General features: G+C 39.9%; 1 protein-coding gene across 1 annotated transcript; it reads left to right on the top strand.

The window, feature by feature from the left end:
- Positions 1–3361: 3361 nt before the first annotated feature.
- cdh15 (cadherin 15, type 1, M-cadherin (myotubule)) lies at positions 3362–19348 on the top strand. Its single transcript, XM_071488912.1, has 14 exons — positions 3362–3644; positions 11318–11485; positions 12663–12818; positions 13293–13437; positions 13928–14109; positions 14199–14327; positions 14485–14667; positions 15092–15336; positions 15456–15592; positions 15981–16211; positions 16343–16582; positions 16965–17113; positions 17432–17623; positions 18441–19348. Exons 1-14 carry the CDS (start codon positions 3594–3596, stop codon positions 18639–18641), a joined length of 2409 nt encoding a protein of 802 aa, XP_071345013.1. The 5' UTR covers positions 3362–3593; the 3' UTR covers positions 18642–19348.
- Positions 19349–19451: the final 103 nt, after the last annotated feature.

Raw genomic sequence — 19451 nt, 5'->3', positions numbered from 1 at the left:
TAATCAACATGCATATTTATGAAGTTCCTGTGTGGTTTGTAATATCCATAAATATTCAATTTCTTTGAACCATTAACTGAAATGGGCAATAACTCTATTAATAGCCTAATTTGTAATAAGCTAAGTCTTCTTTCCTTATGGCCTTCTGATTACCTATCCTTTTGACTAGCAACTGAAACACAGTAGTAATAGTAGTAATAAAACTTCCTTCTCTTATCTAACTTATTGAAGAAAGAATTATGATTTCACCTATCAGGTGAAAGTGCTCTTTGTTTTTGCATGTACATAGAGAATACAGTTGCACCCTACTCTCAAGTCAGTGTGCAAAGCATTCTCACTGGTACAGGAAAGGTTGCAAAGGTTGTGAATGTTGCAAAGGATGCAAAACACCAAAAGAGACAGTTACCCAATAGGCCAGCTTGGACCATTTCACTGGAACACTCTTATCATTTCCCCAAATCTTTTATCTGCAACATTAATAATTTCAACTGTGGCCCAGCCAAGGGCAATGTCCTCACCAAGTCTTCCTGCTTACTTGAATATCAGATTGATAACACTCTTAACTTGAACAACAAGTCACACAATGAACTCCCAACAAAGACAAAACACATCTGTCCCATCACAACATCATAATTTCCCTCACATCACTCTGTAGATTTAGATATGTAACTAATATTTTACAGAGGTTGCATGCTTGTCCACTCTTTCTGAGTTGATGCAAGCTGTTGTTTCTGCCAACAGTGGGCAGCAGAGCTCTGTCTCTGAATCTGTAGAAAATATTTTGAGCAAGATGTTAATTGGTTCAACTTTAAAACTTTAGCTTCACCTTTGAATCTGGTCATATTTATGAGAAACACACCTGAACTGCTTTGACACAAAACATTGATTGTGACTTCCCACTGGAGAAGCCCTGTTTTTCCAGCCCCACATGGCATGACTGCATGTACTCTGGTATGAGAGCCTGTTGTTAGCGAATTGTGTGTGTGTGTGTGTGTGTGTGTGTGTGTGTGTGTGTGTGTGTGTGTGTGTGTGTGTGTGTGTGTGTGGAGGGGTGGGTAGGGTGGCTCCTGCCAACTGCCTCTGCCTGAAATGACAGAGACAGGTGCTGTAAAATCAGCCTTTTATACCAGAACTCTCACACACACTCACATTCATGAACACACTGACTGACGCATGGAAGCATTCAGACACCCACTCAGCATGCACAGCCATCCTGCCAACACACTCACTTATTCTCACTTCTCTACTTTCCAGCATGAGAGTCTCTGAACTGTATTATCAACAGTATCTCTGTCTCATTTGTTACTATACACGCATAACTAACAGATTTTCATTAGTGTAGTGGTATTTAATTTAGACTCAACTTTTGGTTTTCAACAGGAATAGCTGGCCTGCAAGCAGAGGAGTGTCTGTGGTGAGAGAGAAGCCAAGAGTTGTTTACTTTGTAAAGATCCGTATCGACCGTTGACCTGTGAGCAGACTTGTTGAGAGCGTGTTGATGAGTGTTCAAAGTGGTGTGGAGCAGAATTGGACTCCGTCTCTTCTCGCCTAACCATCCCATAATGCCAAACACATCATTCCTGCTGGTTGTGCCTCTGACAAGAACATCTAACCAACAAAGCGAACCAACTTTTCCCTCTAAGGTGGATAACAACAATCACCTCCTAATGGCAGTGTTTCAGTCAAATTTTAAGCATCATGGACCTGGCAACCTCCATCTGGACATCTCCCATTCAGCACCATACATCTCCATCCTCTGCTTTGACAGTGTGTTCAAAATAGCAGGAGATCAAAGCGTTCTGGCTGAATGTTCTGAATGTGTGAGGGCACAACACAGGCAGCACTGGACAGGGAGGTTACGTATGCGACCTTACGACATGAAGGTTGATCTGGACAAGAGGGGTTTAGGAAGAAAACAAGTTCTAAGCCCCTTAAGGCTTAAGAGGAAGAGCATGTTGTGCTGTCAAGTGGGTCCTATAAGATACTAGAGATGTTTCTATTTCTATTTTCCTCTTACAAAGAGATCAACCTGATCAAACTGTTGAATTGATTTTTGTGGCAGTTTAGCTCTGGGATTGACGTCATCAGGTGTTTTTCAGTATTGTCAAAAACATATAGTCATATAGACAATAGTCCATGGTTGTAACTTATTACTATGGGCTAATGGAGTATTATTTCAGAGGTATTAGCTTTGGATGTAATTGTAAGTTGTAGAATAGTTCTGTAGGGCCTAAACAAGATTTGCTTAGTCATTTGACAGAAAAATAATCTTCAACAGTTTTGATAATTAAAGGTGCTATGTGGAAGTTTTCTCTGCCACAGAAAGTTTCTTGCTAGGACTGGGTGGTGATGATGATCACTTGGCAAGGGCTTCAGTCATTATTGTGTGTACAAGACAAAAGGCTATAATACGCCCTCTGAGCAGCGCTAGTTCTTCAGGGTAGTCTGGGCGTCACAGTGACTCCCTATCAGAGAGTGACGAGACAGACTTGCCAGGCTGCGAAACAGCTGTTACTTACATATAGCCCATTTGATGTTTATTAATAGATGATGATGATAATTTCTATGGTTTCAGCTTCTGTTTCTGTTTTTTTCTGATTTATATGATTGTAAACTGAAAATCTTTGGGTTTCGGGCTGTTGGTCAGACGAAACAAGACATTTGAAGATGTCACCTTGACTCTAGGAAACCGTGATGGTCATCATTTCACCAATGTCAGCCAGTTTAATTGAAAAAATTAATCAACAAATTAATTGATGGTGATTTTTTTTTTTTTTTGGTAGAGAGACTCTCCTAGATTGAACTACATGATTCAGCTGCTGAATATTATGATGCTGTTGCATTACACTGAAAATTTTACAGCTCCAAAGTCCATGAAGAGTGACTTCAATTGGGCGAGTGACAGTCCCACCATAGTGAAGTTGGAGTAGCTTTCACCAGAGTTTTCAAGAAGGCAAATGAGTGCTGTCATTTCTCAAAAAGTATTTTAAAACGCTTTTTTACGCTTTTTACTGAAATAGTAATTGCACATGTTCTGCTTTTTATGTGTCCAGGTTTCACATATTGTCTTGGCTTTCTTTTTTTCCTACCTTTCCTTTCTGTCTCTCTTGAAAGAACTATTGTTTTGAAAAGTGTTAAATGAAGTTTAATTACTCACTTACTTGCTTTCAACTGGTGGAGACAGTGTTTCTGTCTACACCACCGACAGCTGCCCTGCCTCTCTCTTCATCCTTCTCTTTCTCTCATTGGGTTTGTGAGTGACAGCACATGTGCTGGGGTACTTGGGAGGGACGCTGCTGAAATTCTAACCCCCTACACTGCGACTGTGAGACATACCCCAGCTATGGACAGGGAGGAGCTGTGAGAGACAGACACTAGGAGAAGGAAGAAGGTAGAGAGACACAGAGAGGGAGAGAGGCTGCAAGAGCAAGAGGACAGAGAGAAGGAAAGAGGGGGACAGATTTCAGTGTTGGAGAGTTGGGCCTTTTTGCCCAGTAGAGCCGTTCAGGGGCCCAGTTTTTCGTGGGGGAGCCTCAGATCTTTTAGTCAGAAGGGGTCTGTTCATACTGAGTTTCTGAGTGCAGGTAGTGAGGATGGCGGTACAGATGTTGATGGTGTGTTTGCTGGGTGCTCTGCTTTGTCAGGTAAGAAAAAGTTACTGCCTTGTCATTGTTTCTGTTATATCCAGTGTGAGCTTGTTTGTCACAGAATAAGTGGATGAAAGGAGACTAAACAAAAAAAGTTAAAGTTGTCCTTAAGTTGATTGCAGTGTCTAATGGCAGTTTTGTGGACATTATATTCAGCTTATGGTTTAGTGTAACTTTTGCCTTAATAGTTATAAGTATTTTTATACAATAGTTATAAAAGACCTTAGACCAGAGGTGCCAGTGAGGCTAGTGGAGGGAGTATATCCCTCTTCGCTTTCTGATTGCTATAAAACTGTTATTCGCAAGTAATTGGATTTCATAGGCTGCTTTAGAGGTACTTCATTTGCACCGAGCTGTAATGTGTGATACTGCCTGCCACTCTTCTTCTGCTGTGTGCATCTAGATTCAGCCATCCCCCATTTGAAGCTCACGACTTCTCACTTCCTGCCCCTTCAGAGTGTGAGCTTGTTTAGGCAATGACCTTTAGATACCCTGCTCCTCAAATATACAGTTTATGTTTTTACCTGAGTGATTCCCTCAACCAAACATGATCTAGTTTTCGTCAACAGAGGCACTTAGACTGGCTGTGCAATCAGAGATTGTGGCTGATATAAACATTTCATCCCACTTGGAGAGAGGATGATGAAGCTTTTTGAGGAGGACGAGACTCCAGATGTGAATAGAGGGCTCAGGGCATCATTAGTAGCCCCTGTCAGCAGACGCCATTATGAGATCTAAAATGGATGACAATGTAAACTGACATATTACCAACAGCACTTCCAATCAACATCAGTCTTTCCCTCTGTTTGGAGTAGTAATACAGCCCAGACTGGGAGGGTGAGTGAGTGCAGGCCGTGGGTGATTCTTGAGGGAAGTTCTGCTTGGCTTGTACTCTATAATTCATTGTGAAGTCTCTCTGACCATGTGAGTTGTTTAAAGCATTTGCAAATTTGAATGTCTTTGTGGTTGAAAGTCTTTATGAAGAGTCTATGCTGCTTTGGTGGTTCATTATCATATCCCATGGCAGATAGATTGTGGAGAAAATCACTGAAAATATAAGTTGTCTATTTCGAACATGGGAGTAATAGATCACTGACGCAGCCATGGGGAAAACCACTTTGTTACAGTGAGGCCTGTTGCCAGTGACATCACACAAAAGACATTTCAGTCAAATCCTGAGGACCTCAGTAACGCTTTTATTTATATGGAGATAAATAAATAATCCTGTGAATGATTTGAAAGACCTGTATACTGTGAAGCATTGCCTGTAATGTGCAGGAGGTCCTCAGCCTTGATGCAGATATCAGAGAAGTACATAAGGTCTGTGGTGGTTAAATATGGGGTTGAATTCCACCTTCAAATGCCAGAAGTGTTAAAAGTCCAAAAAGGGCGATAACCAAATAACAAAAATTGTCTTATTCAGTTTGTTTACTGTCTTGCAGATTTGATTAAATGAAAACAGTCTGCCTCCGTAAAGATCTATCTTTTGAATATGAAATACTAAGCCAGTGGAGGCTTGAAACGGGACTCTTAAAAGTTTATAGTAATCCAACATCAACATGGAGAAAAAATAACATCAAAACATTTCAAATCACTCCAAACAATTATCACTTTACCAGTAAATCACTAAATGTCCAGTGAATCTTTAGAACTATTAGGAAGCAACTGATTGAGCAACTGAACTGAGTGTTCGGAACATAATGAACATACAGATCATTGAAGACATGGATTATACTTTAAGAGTGGTTTGAGAAATTTCTATTAAGGTCTAGATATTTTTAGTTCTCTGCCACTGGAACCCATTGGGACTGCAGTGCATCCAAATAGACTACACCTACCATCCTCCTCTAAACAAGATGTAATCTTTTTGAAGACACAGAGAAAGTGGCTGAAAACTCAAAAGCTAAATTTTTGTTGGTGTATTCCTTTGATGAGTGAATCTATGTGCCTAAACATAAATTCCCAAAAGCTCACATATAAAAAACACACAAACAACATAAATTATTTGTTGTATTATTTTTGTAAACAAACCATAGACCAGGTATATTAGCATAAAGTGATGAATCATTAATGCACACGTTTTCTTTGTACAATGATTCCCAAAGGTGGCTGTTGTGTCTTGAATTCTTACAAAACAAATAAATGTAACCATGAGCAGCTGTCAGCCCAATCCAGAGGCTTTGATCAATGTCACCTGATAGCTTTCACTTGTGCTTCAGTTGTGCTCTTTAATTTTCAGTAAGCTGGTGTTGTTTTGACCTGGAGAGTGTTCAGGCCCACTGTGGTGGATGTATGTTGTGGTGAGGAGTGGGCAGCTGCCACAGCTGTTCCCAGATGCATACGTGATGCCAGTTGTCCCGCTCTGTAATCCCCCTTGCAGTAAGAGGAGTGGGCCGCTTCTGGACCATGAAATTGGGTACAAATAAAGGGACTGTAGCGGCGGCCAGCTGGCGCTGAGGTCTCACTCATCGGAAACAATCATTCAGAGGATTTAGTCTGAATCACAGGTCCTACTGGGCGTGGATACCTGAAGGCTGTTTTACACTGACTAGGGTTTCAGAGGGACCAAAGGGTACAGAGACAACTTCCAGATCATAAAAGCTAGTCCACTGAACAGTGAAGCCCTTTCCTTTTGTTTTGGCCTCTGTTTTTTATAGACTGAGACCTGGAAGACCAAGTGGTGACAGTTTGTCACTTCATAAGTTAATAAGATGCAGAAATGTAAAAAAGAGCACTCTGTAATCAAAAGACTTCACTGCATTATATACAATCAGAGCATTTTATAAATTATTTTTGAATTTCGATTGTTTGTTAAAATTGTATTTGTTCCTATTACCATCTCAAACATTTTTTTAACCTGAACTTTTCCTTGATGCTCCGTCATTCTTGTATTATATTCTCCATGTTCCTACACTTAGCTATTATTGTACCTACAGTGTGTGGAATATTTCAAACTCAAGTCTTCATAATTTTGTACAAATTTGCTACAAATTCATTTTGATATAGTTGTTATCTGTGGAAACTTTGGACTCTAGAACAACCACCAGCATGAGTTTGCAACGATGTATCCACCACCAATGAATCCAAGAAAGTTTAAGAGTTGTGTTTCTGTTTTGGTGAATTCTCATTAACAGAATGTGTCTGATGAAGTTTCTTTGCCGAAGAATGTATAGCACTTCTATGCTGGGAAAGTAGAGGAGAATATCAGTTCATCAGATCTTTGTATCACTGTATTCATTGTAGTTGTCAAATGACATTGACATTGGGTTTTTGGGTTGTTTTTTTTTTAGGAACTCAATGTTTATGCCCCTTGTTTTACTTTTTTTCAGGTTTATACCACGATTGAGTCCTCCTTTTAGTCTTGGTTTAATGTTAGAACCGTGCTCAGCATTCCTAGATCCCCCATCTGCTGCAAGGGGGACACACACTTGTTGTGGCACCATAAATAGGGTGTCCATGCCCATGCCAGGCAGTCATGACTTAGCAAAGATTACTGGGACCAGTACTGTTGGTGACTGACTGGTTGAATGTCTGCGCTTGAGGACCAGTAACAGAAGTGACCAGAGGGACACCTGTGTGACCTCTAGCCCTGTGGCCGTAGGGACTGTCAGCCACGCTACAGCCATTACCTCTCGGCTGCATAGTTTTTCTTAGAGTTATTTGCAGGACTGTTCCACTTACACACTCCTGGGGGGAGACAACGAGGCCAAGAGCTAGTACAAATGCAAAACAGAGATACATACTCCTCCACATATCTACAGTGGGCTCTCTCAGGGCTTCTTTAATAAATTAAAATGTTATAAGATGACAAATGGAATTTTTGTAAAATGTATCAAAAAATAAAATGTCATGGTAAGAGTGGTATAATTTGCCACTGTTTTATTTCTTTTTTTTTTTATATACATTTCACTACATTTGTAGCGAGGTGTAAACATGCCACACACCCAAAACTATTAGTTTAAGCTTGTAACATCAACCATAATATAAATTGATGTTATTGGCTTGCAACAAGTGATAGGCATTTGCATTTCTAGGGAAACTAGGGCAGTTCATAGGCATGCAGGGAAGGACAACTGTAATGGGTTATGAATGCGTGTCCAAGAAGTAATGCATTTGTACCAGTGGTAATACTTGGAAGGTGGACAGCTCCAATGGCTTTGTGAATGAATGTCTGAGATTTGATACATTTGCAGCAGTGGCAAAAGTTGGAAAGCAATTTTACAGTTATCAACACATGGTGAATGCTAGTGTGTGTGTTTACCACAGTCTTACACTAAATGTTTGACTGTGGCTGATATGTGACCTCGACACATCATCTCTTTCTGACAAGCTTTGATACATAACAACTAGTTGTGCTGTTATTACTATAAATTACATCATTGGGAAATGTTAAGATGCTACTTATCAGAGCACTCAGTGCTTTATGTTTTTCTATTAGCTTTTCATTAATAAAATTGTGATTCCTACAGGGTTGGCTTTAATTATGTCCAGTGTGCATATTTCTACCAAATGTACTTCCCCAAATGGAATTGTGGTTTTCTTTTTTATCTTCACGCCAGTATATCTGACCTCACTTTCAGCAATGTTGCATTCATATATTGTTGTAAACTATTGATTCAAAAATGAATTTTGATTATGCCATTTTCAATTTTAGGTTCATAGTTGCCAATTATCTCCTAGAGATAGGGCTGTTTGAAAATCTAAGTGATTATGATACAGTAGGTCCATTAGTACACATCTCTTTATTTAAGAATATTAAGAATTTAAGTATAATGTGACATTACACTTTTGTTCTGCAAAGCCAACATCACAGAGGCAGAATCAAACTGTCTTGAACTCAGTAAACACCCCTCAGCAGCAGAGTGCTTAATGGTTCTTCCTGTGAGGGCATATCATCCCCAAACAAGCTGTCCATAGTTCTGTGAGGGCCCAAGGTGAAAGGCCAAGCTGTAAAAGTATCTGGGAAAAGCCTCTGAAACTGTTCATCTGTGTGTGGTGTCATCACTCAGCCTGACAGAAAACTAACTCATTGGTCTAATTGGTAACATGACACTTTGGTGTTACTGCATCTAGGTCTGGTAAAAACATTATAACAGTGGTAGATACTTGGTGGAGCCAAAACACAGTGTCACCTTCAGTTCAGACTGAAGGGCAGTACATGACAATGATATAGGATTGTGTGAAAAGGAAGTGTGTAGAATAACAAATGTTTGTTGTATGATGGTTATTAGCTTTTCTGACTATCTCTTAATGATTTATATTCAGGGAAATCTGGAATACCTTGTTTTGTTGTGGTTCATTTAACTGCAATTGTTAAGGTCACGTCAAACCAAAAAAAAAAAAAAAACAGAGCAGACCTTTACTCCATTGATCAGTTGTGTGAATATCACCATTGATACTAAATACATAAAACAACTTTAACATCATTTTATATCTATTAGATGGACTGGAATGACATTTTGTACAAACATTCATAATCCCCAGATAATAAATATTGCAGACTTTAATGGTTCTGACTTTTCCTGCAGCGACATCAACAGGTTGGCTTTGGTTTTTATATCTCGATACCCACTGGATGGATAGCCATGAAATTAGGTACAGATATCCACGATGGCCAGACAATGATGTTGGTGATCCCCTGATTTTTCCTGTAGTGTATCTCCAAAGTTCAAAATTTCACTAGTCCTGGGAAATATCTCAACATCTACAAGATGGATTAGCACATTGTCTCATGGTCCTCAGTGGTGTATCCTTACAACTATGGTGATCCTTTGACTTTTCCTCTAGCATTACCATGAGGTTCACAAATGTGGTTTTGAGTTAAATGTCTTGACTAAGTATTGGCTGGGTTGTTATGAAATTTGGCACACACATGAAAGCCCCCCAAAGGATGTAATTACTTTTTTTGCGATTCTTTAACCTTTCTAGCACCATTATAAGGTCAACCTTTGTTTGTCCAGTACTTTTATGACGAAATACCTGCAAAACTAGTATCATCCTTCCATCAACCATCATCCTCAACCTTGTATGGTACACTCATGTTTTATTCTTCTCTTCATGTTCATGGATTACCCTAACTAATTTCAAAATCAATCAGTAGTCAACCATAACACATTCATCCTTTTAACTAAATGTCCGCTTGTTCGTCTGTGGAGTAAAGCATGGTGTACTAAAAAAAGAGCTGTGCAATGTGTTTTTAAGTTTGAAGAAATTGCATTGAAGCTCACACTGGTCTGCAAGGGGTGGTCATGTTAGCCCAAGTGTCCACAAATCAGTCAAACTTTGAAAGTGCTATATTTGGAAATACAGCTGTGCTGCGGCTGTTATTGACTTTGAGGTTAAGTAACAATACAGACTGTGTGTTATGCCAGTGGAGGTTTAAGAGCTCATATATGCATAAGTCTTAATCTGGTAGTGGAAGTAGATAGCTATCCGGATGAATTTGTGTGAGAGACATGCACTGCAGGAATGTGAGTATAAACATGTCTGTGAGTGTGTGGATGACGATGGCCACAAAAAGATAAATAGGAAGGGGTCAAGAATATAGAACAGTCTAAGATTAGCCTGCCCTATGACTCGGCCTGCAGATGCCCACCATGGTTGCCATTCCTCCCTGCACTGTCCAGCAGCATGTCAGAGGATCAGAATATCAGATCACCCACCCCAGAGATAGGGCAGGGATCACAGGCCATTCACAAAATATTCACAAATGTATCCACTGATTCATTATTTAGCTTATTTAGTTAAGCCTCACTTTAAAAACAAATCTATGGAAACAGATTATTCATCAATATTCAGTTATATCTGAGTGAAACCTCACATTTAGTTTTGGTTCTGTGGATTATGCCTGTGAGCTATAAAACATATGGGAGGTGAATTCCCACAGAGGAGGAAGCAACTTACGGAAATGTATATACTGTATATGCTTGTGCGTGGGTTGGTGTTTTGTTGATGACATGTATATCAGTATGTGTGTGGGAAAGCCTGGATATGAGTGTGTCTGTGGAATTCCTACAGCAGAGCAGATCCGTAAGGTGACCCCAAACTCCCAGTCAGGTGCAGAGCTAAGCATAAAGGGGAATTTGTGAGTGTGAGTGGGAATGCGGGTGGGAAAGCACAGGATCTAAATCCATAGTCAACAGCTGTTGTGTGAGTGTGAGAAACACACAAATGTGTGTGTGTGTGTGTGGGTGTGGGTGTATTTGTGTGAACGTGTTCAAGACAGCAATGTGGTGAAGGAGGGTTTGTAAAATGAACATGAGTGTTTGCATTTCCTCATCCTGAGTTGAATTTGCACCCAGATCAAAGGAAGCTGACAAAGACATGTATACATGAGTGAAACCTGAAGCTGCGGCCCTTCATCCCTTCTGCCCTGTGCAATCCCATGGATTTCACATTACAGCACTGCAAGCTAGCATACAGCCATTCCATCAGGCCATTGGGAGTGTTATAGCACTGTGGGATACAGTTCAACTTGTTTTAAACAGCTGCAAATATCTATAATGACATGATTTGTGTCTTCCATGAAGGAGAATGTCTACAATACACTTCATGTGATCTGACTTATTGGCATACATTATACCTCCATGTCTGACTAGTGGAATGTTTGTTAATGTTTAATTCTTCTTCATATCCTTTTGTGATTCTCATGCTGTAGTTGTTTCCTACAGGTGTGGAGCTCTGCAGAACCTCATCACAAGGAGGAAGAGCTGCATCCTCAGACCCTTTACCCCTGGAGAAACCAAGGCAAGGGAGTGGTCCGGGTGAAGAGGGACTGGATCATCCCTCCAATCAGAGTGCTGGAAAATAGCAAGCAGGTTCCTGAAAACCTTGTCCAGGTAAAAATCATTTTACATCAGATTTACATCAATAGATGACTGTTGTATAATTTCTGGTATAAATGATACTTAAAGGATATTTTCACAACATTTCAAGTCTGTCTAAAAAACAATATTCAGGTGTCCATATGCATAGTACATTGACACAGGTTTTGTTTTCTATAATTGTTCTTTCTGTTCATAATGAACCCTGCTGACTATGCAAAGGTATCTAAAATATACATCTCATGGGTGTCAGGCCAATAGACTGACAACCCAGCAACAGCTGATGAATTATGTAATGTATTGTTTTTGTATTACAATGTAGAGCTAGTTAGTCGTAGTATTGTTAAGTTTGAGGAGGAAAAATGTAAAATAAGACTGTTATTTCACTCTAACATTACTCTGGGTGCTTCGTTAATGGCTATAACCAAAAGTTAGTAGTCAGTTAGCTCGACATGCTAACATTTGCAGCTTACATTAGAACCAACAAATACATAATTTAATTAATTTCTTCCACATTTACTCTTCTTTGGTCTTGGAAAAGTTAAAAAAGACATTATTATCCAAACTCTTTGATCTTTATCTCTCTTACTTCAGGTTTAGTAAGATATAGTTTCTAGTATTTAGCTAATGGTAAATCGTAGAAAACGGGGGGCTTAAGTAATCCCACCAGTTGCTAACTTTTTGCCCCATGAGTATAATATCAGTAATAATAATAAGACTATGGTGAAAATTAGACAGAACTCTGGTGTTTTTTCTCATTATGCAAATATAGCTAAATATTAGAGCTAAATACATATTAAACACAGTGCTGTTTACAGCCATGCTGATTGTAATTGTTCATCACAGACAGTACAGACCAGTGTTTAAAAAACACGTGAAATGTGAATGTTGTGATAAGGCTGTTACTGGCGACCAGTAAGTATATACTGTATAAGGAGAAATATTGAAGCACTATTATAGAGTGATGAATGTGCCGCAATATGTCAAAGAAAGTGAGCACAAAATTCATAAAATATTAGTTCAAAATCTTATTTCCTGCTATAAGTCAAAGGCCTCATTGAATTTAAACACTCAAGGTTCCTAACTGTCAACATACTCACATCTGGGGTTGTGAGGTATGGTTTTCTGATCCTCCCCCCACTTTCCCATGAGGTTGTAACAATCATCAACTTTATCTTTTGTCTCTGTCTAGATCAAATCGGACAAAATCTTTACAGGCGAGGTGATCTACAAGTTAGAGGGACCAGGCGTGGACCAGGAGCCCAAGAATCTGTTTGAGATCGATGATAAAACAGGAGTCATAAGGAGCAAGCGGCCACTGGACAGAGAGAAATACAACAGTTTCACAGTAAGAGAGTATTTATTGGTAATATTTGAAATCACACAGACACTTAAAATGGTACTTAGCAAAAGACACAAAGCACACAGTGAGTCCTTCTCCACGTGTTTCAAAGTGTGGGTCCTTGTTTTTGTCTTAAAGCATATATCAGACTCTAGCACAAACAGCCAGAGGTCAGTTTCCAAGGGCCTTTATGGGCATCTTGGGAGAGGCTTTAGAATGTTTTGCACCAGATGACTTGTGATGTAACCCGTGATGTTGAACCAAACATCCTGCACATTTCTTTCTGCCATTTCCAGCAGTATGTTGTGTACACATACCGCAAATACCCACAGCCATCTTGAGTGACTTGTTGGATGTTTCCTTCATGGAATGCATCAGAGTTGTGGTAATAATTGAAGAATCAACAATCTCATGAATGCAGTTTTTATTAAGAAACATGTGCCTGTTGTTTCTTTGTGTGTGTTTTTTTTGTGTGTGTAGCTGAAAGCTTTTGCACTGTCCCCCAGTGGAGAGAGACTAGAGAACCCCACCACGATAGAGATAGTGGTGCTGGATCAGAACGACAACAGACCCGCCTTCACCCAGAGCCAGTTTGTTGGCACTGTCTCTGAGTTCTCAGTCCCAGGTACATCCATCTATTGCATATTGCATTACTAGATTTTAATTTTCTTTTCTTTCATTTAATGTTCCAAAAACCCATCTTATATTTCTTTCCGGAAGTAGCTTTAGAAGTTAATCAAGTAGCTTTGATTTAAGTATAACACTTTTCTCATACTGTTTGATAACCGTTTGGTTTGTGTTTCATTGAAACTACAGTATACTATATAACAATTTAAAGCTGCTATAATTTTGGTATATTTACATTTATATATATATTTACGCTAAAACTATTCTTACTCATATAACAACAGCAAATCACAATGGCTTAAAATGACCTGGAGAAACCATGTCTTTCCACTTTAAGAATAGTACAGTTTAGGATTTTTTTCAATGTTTTGTAAAGTCTGAAATTTTTTCAGTGAAATCTGCAGTCTGCAGTCTCAGCATATCACATAGCAGTGACTCGTACTGACTAACCCTTCCAGCTGACTGAAGCCTTTGATTATTTTTGATAGGCACATCGGTGATGTCAGTTTCAGCCACCGATGCAGATGACCCAATGACAGATAACGCATTTCTGAGCTACTCTATCATTGGCCAGGAGAGCATTCCCGCCAATGCTGTTACCAAGACTATGTTTGGTATTAACAACCAGACAGGAGCCATCTATACAAGGGATGTAGGCCTGGACAGAGAGGTAACATGCAGGTTAAGGTGAAGATGCAGATTTTTGCAGATCATCATATTATGGTTCATTTCATTAAAATGCACTGTATTCTCTCCTAGGTGGTGAAAGGTTTCCGATTAAAACTACAGGTTGCTGATATGGGAGGCATGGGACTAACAAGTAATGGTGTGGCAATCATACATGTATCTGATATCAACAACCACGCCCCACAGTTTAGCCCTGACTCGGTGAGTCTCAAACAACAATATGAGAAAAAAATATTTTTAATTATTTAAAACACTTATCTCTTATGACGTTAATTAATTAGATATCAGTTGTTAATTCAATGAATTATATGTCATGACATTAAATCCTTTGATCTGTGTTTTCTGTGTGTGCATGTAGTACAGTATGACAGCAGTGGAGAACAGGCATGACTATGAGATTGGCCGGGTGAATGTGACAGACAGAGATGAACGTGGAACAGGAAACTGGGAGGCCAAATACCACATTTCCAATGATCCCAGTGGCAATTTTGCCATCACTACAGATCCTGCCACCAACCAGGGCGTTCTGACAGTGGTGAAGGTACAGTTGGCTGGAGGAGTGTGAGGGAGGGGTTGTGATAATGGCTGGGTCTCCATCACACATTCAGTCATCACATATTCAGTGTGTGATGAAACCTTTGGACTCATGCCATGGAACCAAAGTCACACTGGCAGATTTGAATGGATAAGGAAACAAATGATTGATTGGTGATCTGTTCTGGGGCCCAGGAACAACATGGTTTTCAAAATGAGTGACGTTGCCCTTTAAATCGAAATGTGGATTCAGGCCCTCAGACAAAAGTGCTTATTTGGATTTTCCTACATTTTATGTGGGATGGTAAATTAGGTTTCAAACGATTGAAATGTTGGCTTTTGTTATGCATATTGATTTTTATTTTTTATATTATCCAACTACACCTAAGTGTTTTCCTTTCACAAACAGTGTGTTCTGTCCTGTATTGCAGCCCCTGGATTATGAAGCACAGAGTGAGTATGTCCTGATTCTGGCAGTGGAAAATCTCAATACTCTGAGCACCAAGGCTCCCAACCTCCCAGTGAGCACCGCCACAGTGTTGGTCACAGTGGTGAATGAAAACGAAGCTCCACATTTCAGGGAGGACCCTATACAGATTGTGGTCCCTGAGTCTGTGGTTCCTGGGACACTACTAAAAAGCAATATTGCCTTTGACCCTGATAATTCTGTCCTGAGGTAAGATGCAGCAGCAAAACCTGAGGATGATTTTCCTGTTTCTAAAAATGCTAGTATGAAAAAAAAAAAAAAAAAAAAAAAGAAATTAAAAAATCCCCTCTCTGCTCTCTGTGTGATAGATATGAGATTAGCAGAGATCCTGAGAGATGGCTGGACATCAACAGAGATACAGGAGACATTATCTCCAAGAGAACCTTTAACATGCGATCTCCACATGTTAAAAACCGTATCTACAATGCTGTTGTGAAGGTCACAGGTCAGTTCATCCACTTATTCTTATTCTGTTCTTCTGGCATAAAATGTCATAGTTTTGTTGAGTTGTTTCGCTTCTCTTAATTAGTCATTTATGTAAAGCAGAAAAAGAGCATGTAACTAAAACTACCTCAGGTCACTACACACTACATCAATATCTCTGCTTCAAAAATATTCTCACAAGTTCATTTGTGTTTAAGATGTGAAATTAACTTGTCCCAGCTGGGTTTTCATCTCACCTAAAATAAATATGTATTAATACAAAACACAGTTTATTTCCTTTGCACTTTAAGAGAGACACAACAGACATAAATGATCGTTGTGGAGTATTTTGAGTAGACGGTAACAATGAATAATGCAGCATTACTGTGCATTCATGTTCTCTCCTGTAGATGCTGGTGGTGTGTCAACCACAGGCACGGTTGCCATCACATTGAAGGAGACCAATGACTTCCCCCCTCAGCTCTTTCCTTTGAGTGGCTCTGTATGCAGGGGTGCAGTCCGGACAAGTTCAGGTCTGGTTGTGACTGCGGTGGATGAAGACCTTCCTCCCCATGCTGCGCCCTTCATCTTTGAAATGGTTGATTATCTGTCAGTCAACTGGACTGTCATTCAAGTCAATGGTAAGAAAAGAGCATCAAGGCTGAGGATGGAGGGGATGGTGTGGATTTGTATAAAGGATGTTCCTGCAGCTCTCTCCTAATCTCACACCTTTCTCATTTTCTCGCTTTCTCCATTTTCCTTCCTGCTTCAGACACTCATGCTGTGCTTCGGCCCCTCGTAGAGCTGGAGGCAGGAGAGTACGCGGTCACAGTGATGGTGTCAGACTCTGGCAGCCCACCTCTGAGTGCATATGCTCAGGTCAATGTCACTGTGTGTCTCTGTGACTCCTTTGGAGACTGTAAGTCTGAAGTGGGGGCTGTCTTCGGCTCCAGTGTGGGAATCAGCTTCATCGCACTCATTGTCATCATGGCCAGTATCGCACTCTTACTGTGTAAGTCATCTTGAACATGCAATTCAATCTTAAAATATATTTTTTACAACACAAATAAGCCAGACATGAACACAGTTTCAGACATTTTCATTTTTCTCCAATTAAAAAAAATCTTAAATTATGTGATACATTCTTTGTCCAAGTGCAATGATCCATCCAATAAGCAATAAGGTATTGTTTCTTTTGTCAAGGTGTCATCTTAAACAACTTAAATGTCTCCTGAAGATGTTTCTTTTTTTCTTTTTTGGATTTCAGTATCCAGATAATCACAAACACTTTTATCAGCCATCATCAGTTGGTGTTGTGGGAGGCATGGGATGTTGGTTGTAGCCCTATAACTAGAACAACACTAATCAATTAACTCTTAGTGATTTGATTGCAGTGCTGCTCCTCCTGGCTGTGGCCATCACCACATGTGGGAGACGCCACCACATCAAGAAAGGAACAGGTCTGCTCATCGGGGAATCAGAAGACGACATCCGTGACAATGTCTTAAACTATGATGAGCAGGGAGGGGGTGAGGAGGATGAGGTGAGGCTTCACAATACTGTTTTTAAGGCAGTATTGAAGTAATGAATTTCCTGCCAAAGTCAAGGGTACAGGTCTGAATGATGCTGTAGTTATGCTAGAATGGATTCTGTTTGTACAATGTGGGTGCAGGAATTTATGAATGGTTTGGGGTTTAGGAATGTAGTGCAATAATAGGACTTACCGTCTCACTGGTTCTGTTTAATAGTAAGTTAAAGGTATTTCATCGTCACCACAGATTCTGACACATTCACTTTTGTTATTGTGGTTCTTAATGAAATGCTCGGCCTCAATCTGTAGCCTCGTCCTCTCACCTTGCAGAATGCCTTTAACATCGACATGCTGTGGAATCCCCATGATGCACCCTCAACCCCGGGGTCCTACTACCCAGGGCCTGGTGTTCCGCGAGGCAAGCAGCCCCTCAGGAAGGATGCCCCGCATAACCTGCCCTCCCCCATCTACCCACGGAGGCCTCCTGCAGATCCCACTGACATTGAGGACTACATCAATGATGTGAGAGGCTTCTACCATGAAATTCATAACAAATGTATTTTAAAGGCCCAGACTGTAATCTTAAATTATACAGAGGAGGACAGGCACAGGAACAGGAAAGACAAGAACTTACTATAACTCCAGAAGTTGACAGGCTTTCATGTTTTCTGATGCTGTTTCGTGTTTTCTGAGGCTTATTCAGACCTGTCGTGATAGAGACATGCCTATATTTTCAGTGGTAATCGGTTAAAAATAACACTAAATGCTTAACATTTATTATCCCCTCTCCTTTACAGCCATATCATTGACTGATGTTCAATAGTGTCCTTTTAGGGAATACCAGCTGAAAGTGTTTTTTCAGCACTGAATAGTCCCTGCAGGCTGCAGGCACCAATCTGAGGATAGAGCAGTAGCCTGAGATGTGAAGTCTGGGGTAAAATAGTCAGAAAAATGACCTGCTGTTCCTTTGAAAGCGTAATTACTGAATGCATGGCAATACTTGAAAGCATCCAAGATGAACACACTTATCAGCTCCTTTGTGTGGAGGTACAACTATGTGAAAAAACTTATCAGGTCATTAACTCTAGTATCGCAATCATTACTTTATTTTCTTGTAAGAAGCAATTCTCTCAAAATACATTCTATGGGATGACGTAATAGTATTTGCAGAAAGATACACCAAAATGTAATCAGATCATCTACTCCATATGGAGAAGGAGCTGTGTTGTAACTAAGTTCTTATTCCTCATATCATGCTGGTATGTCCATTTACATTCCCAGGGCATTTGCTTTAAACTTATCAGCTTTAAAAAAAAACTTGTCATTCTTCTCTCATCAGGGCCTAGAGGCTGCAGACAACGATCCGAACGTGCCTCCGTATGACACAGCCCTGATCTATGACTATGAGGGAGACGGCTCACTGGCAGGCAGCCTCAGCTCCATTGCCTCAGGTAGCTCTGATGGAGACCAGGACTACGACTACCTCAACAACTGGGGACCACGCTTTCAGAAACTAGCCAACATGTATGACCCACGTTAAGGTGGGCAGCACACCCCACAGAAAGAGAAAGAGTCACCACCAGTTAGGGACACAGATCCTGCCTCGGGTGTTTTTCTGGACACATTTGAGGAGATTTGAGTCCAAAATTTGTGTGTGCAGGGGGAAAAAAATGCTATGCAAAGGGGTCTTTAATCTAATGTGCTTTAGGTTTCATTGAGGATCATTTGGACACAGCTGAAAAATGGCTCACTGCAGAGATTTGTGAGTAGCTCAGGAAAAGTAAATGAGACAGTAAAATGGTGTTGACACGATCAGCCACAAGGAAAGGAGCTGTGCATGCTACAAGGCAAACTGAATGTGTGTTGAAATGTGTGTCCATGTCTGGTTTTGTATATCCTCAGACTTGGATTACTCAGTGATGATGCTTACAACAAGCCTGAGGTCTATGAAAAATCTTTGAAATGTATTTCTTTTTTATATACATGATTATTTTATAAGATGAATTTGCTTTGATATTGATTTAATTTTTTTTGTTCTTCTGTTGTGATAACAAATCCTCCATTCCAGCATCTGTTTAACTTTTTGCAAACCATCGCAGCACAAATTATTACTCAACAAAACAGACTGTACCACAAAATATTCTATTTTCTTTTTGGAGGTGAAAACTTTGAATAATGTGTTTTTTTATGTATATTCAATTTAGATTTTACTAGTGTCTACAGAATAAATGTAAATCTTTTATTTAGTGTCTGTATTGTTCATTATGAAATACTAGGTTTACTCATAATTCGTACTTGCACATATAAATATCCTTTACCACTGAAATGGGATGCTACAAATAGAGCAACA

This window comes from Trachinotus anak, unplaced genomic scaffold, assembly GCF_046630095.1.
Source record: "Trachinotus anak isolate AG129_WGS33_773 ecotype Australia unplaced genomic scaffold, CSIRO_AGI_Tana_v1 ptg000011l, whole genome shotgun sequence".
In the NCBI taxonomy this organism is placed as follows: domain Eukaryota; kingdom Metazoa; phylum Chordata; class Actinopteri; order Carangiformes; family Carangidae; genus Trachinotus; species Trachinotus anak.
The sequence above is the reverse complement of the archived record's forward strand: the minus strand, read 5'-3'. Positions and strand labels throughout refer to the sequence as shown.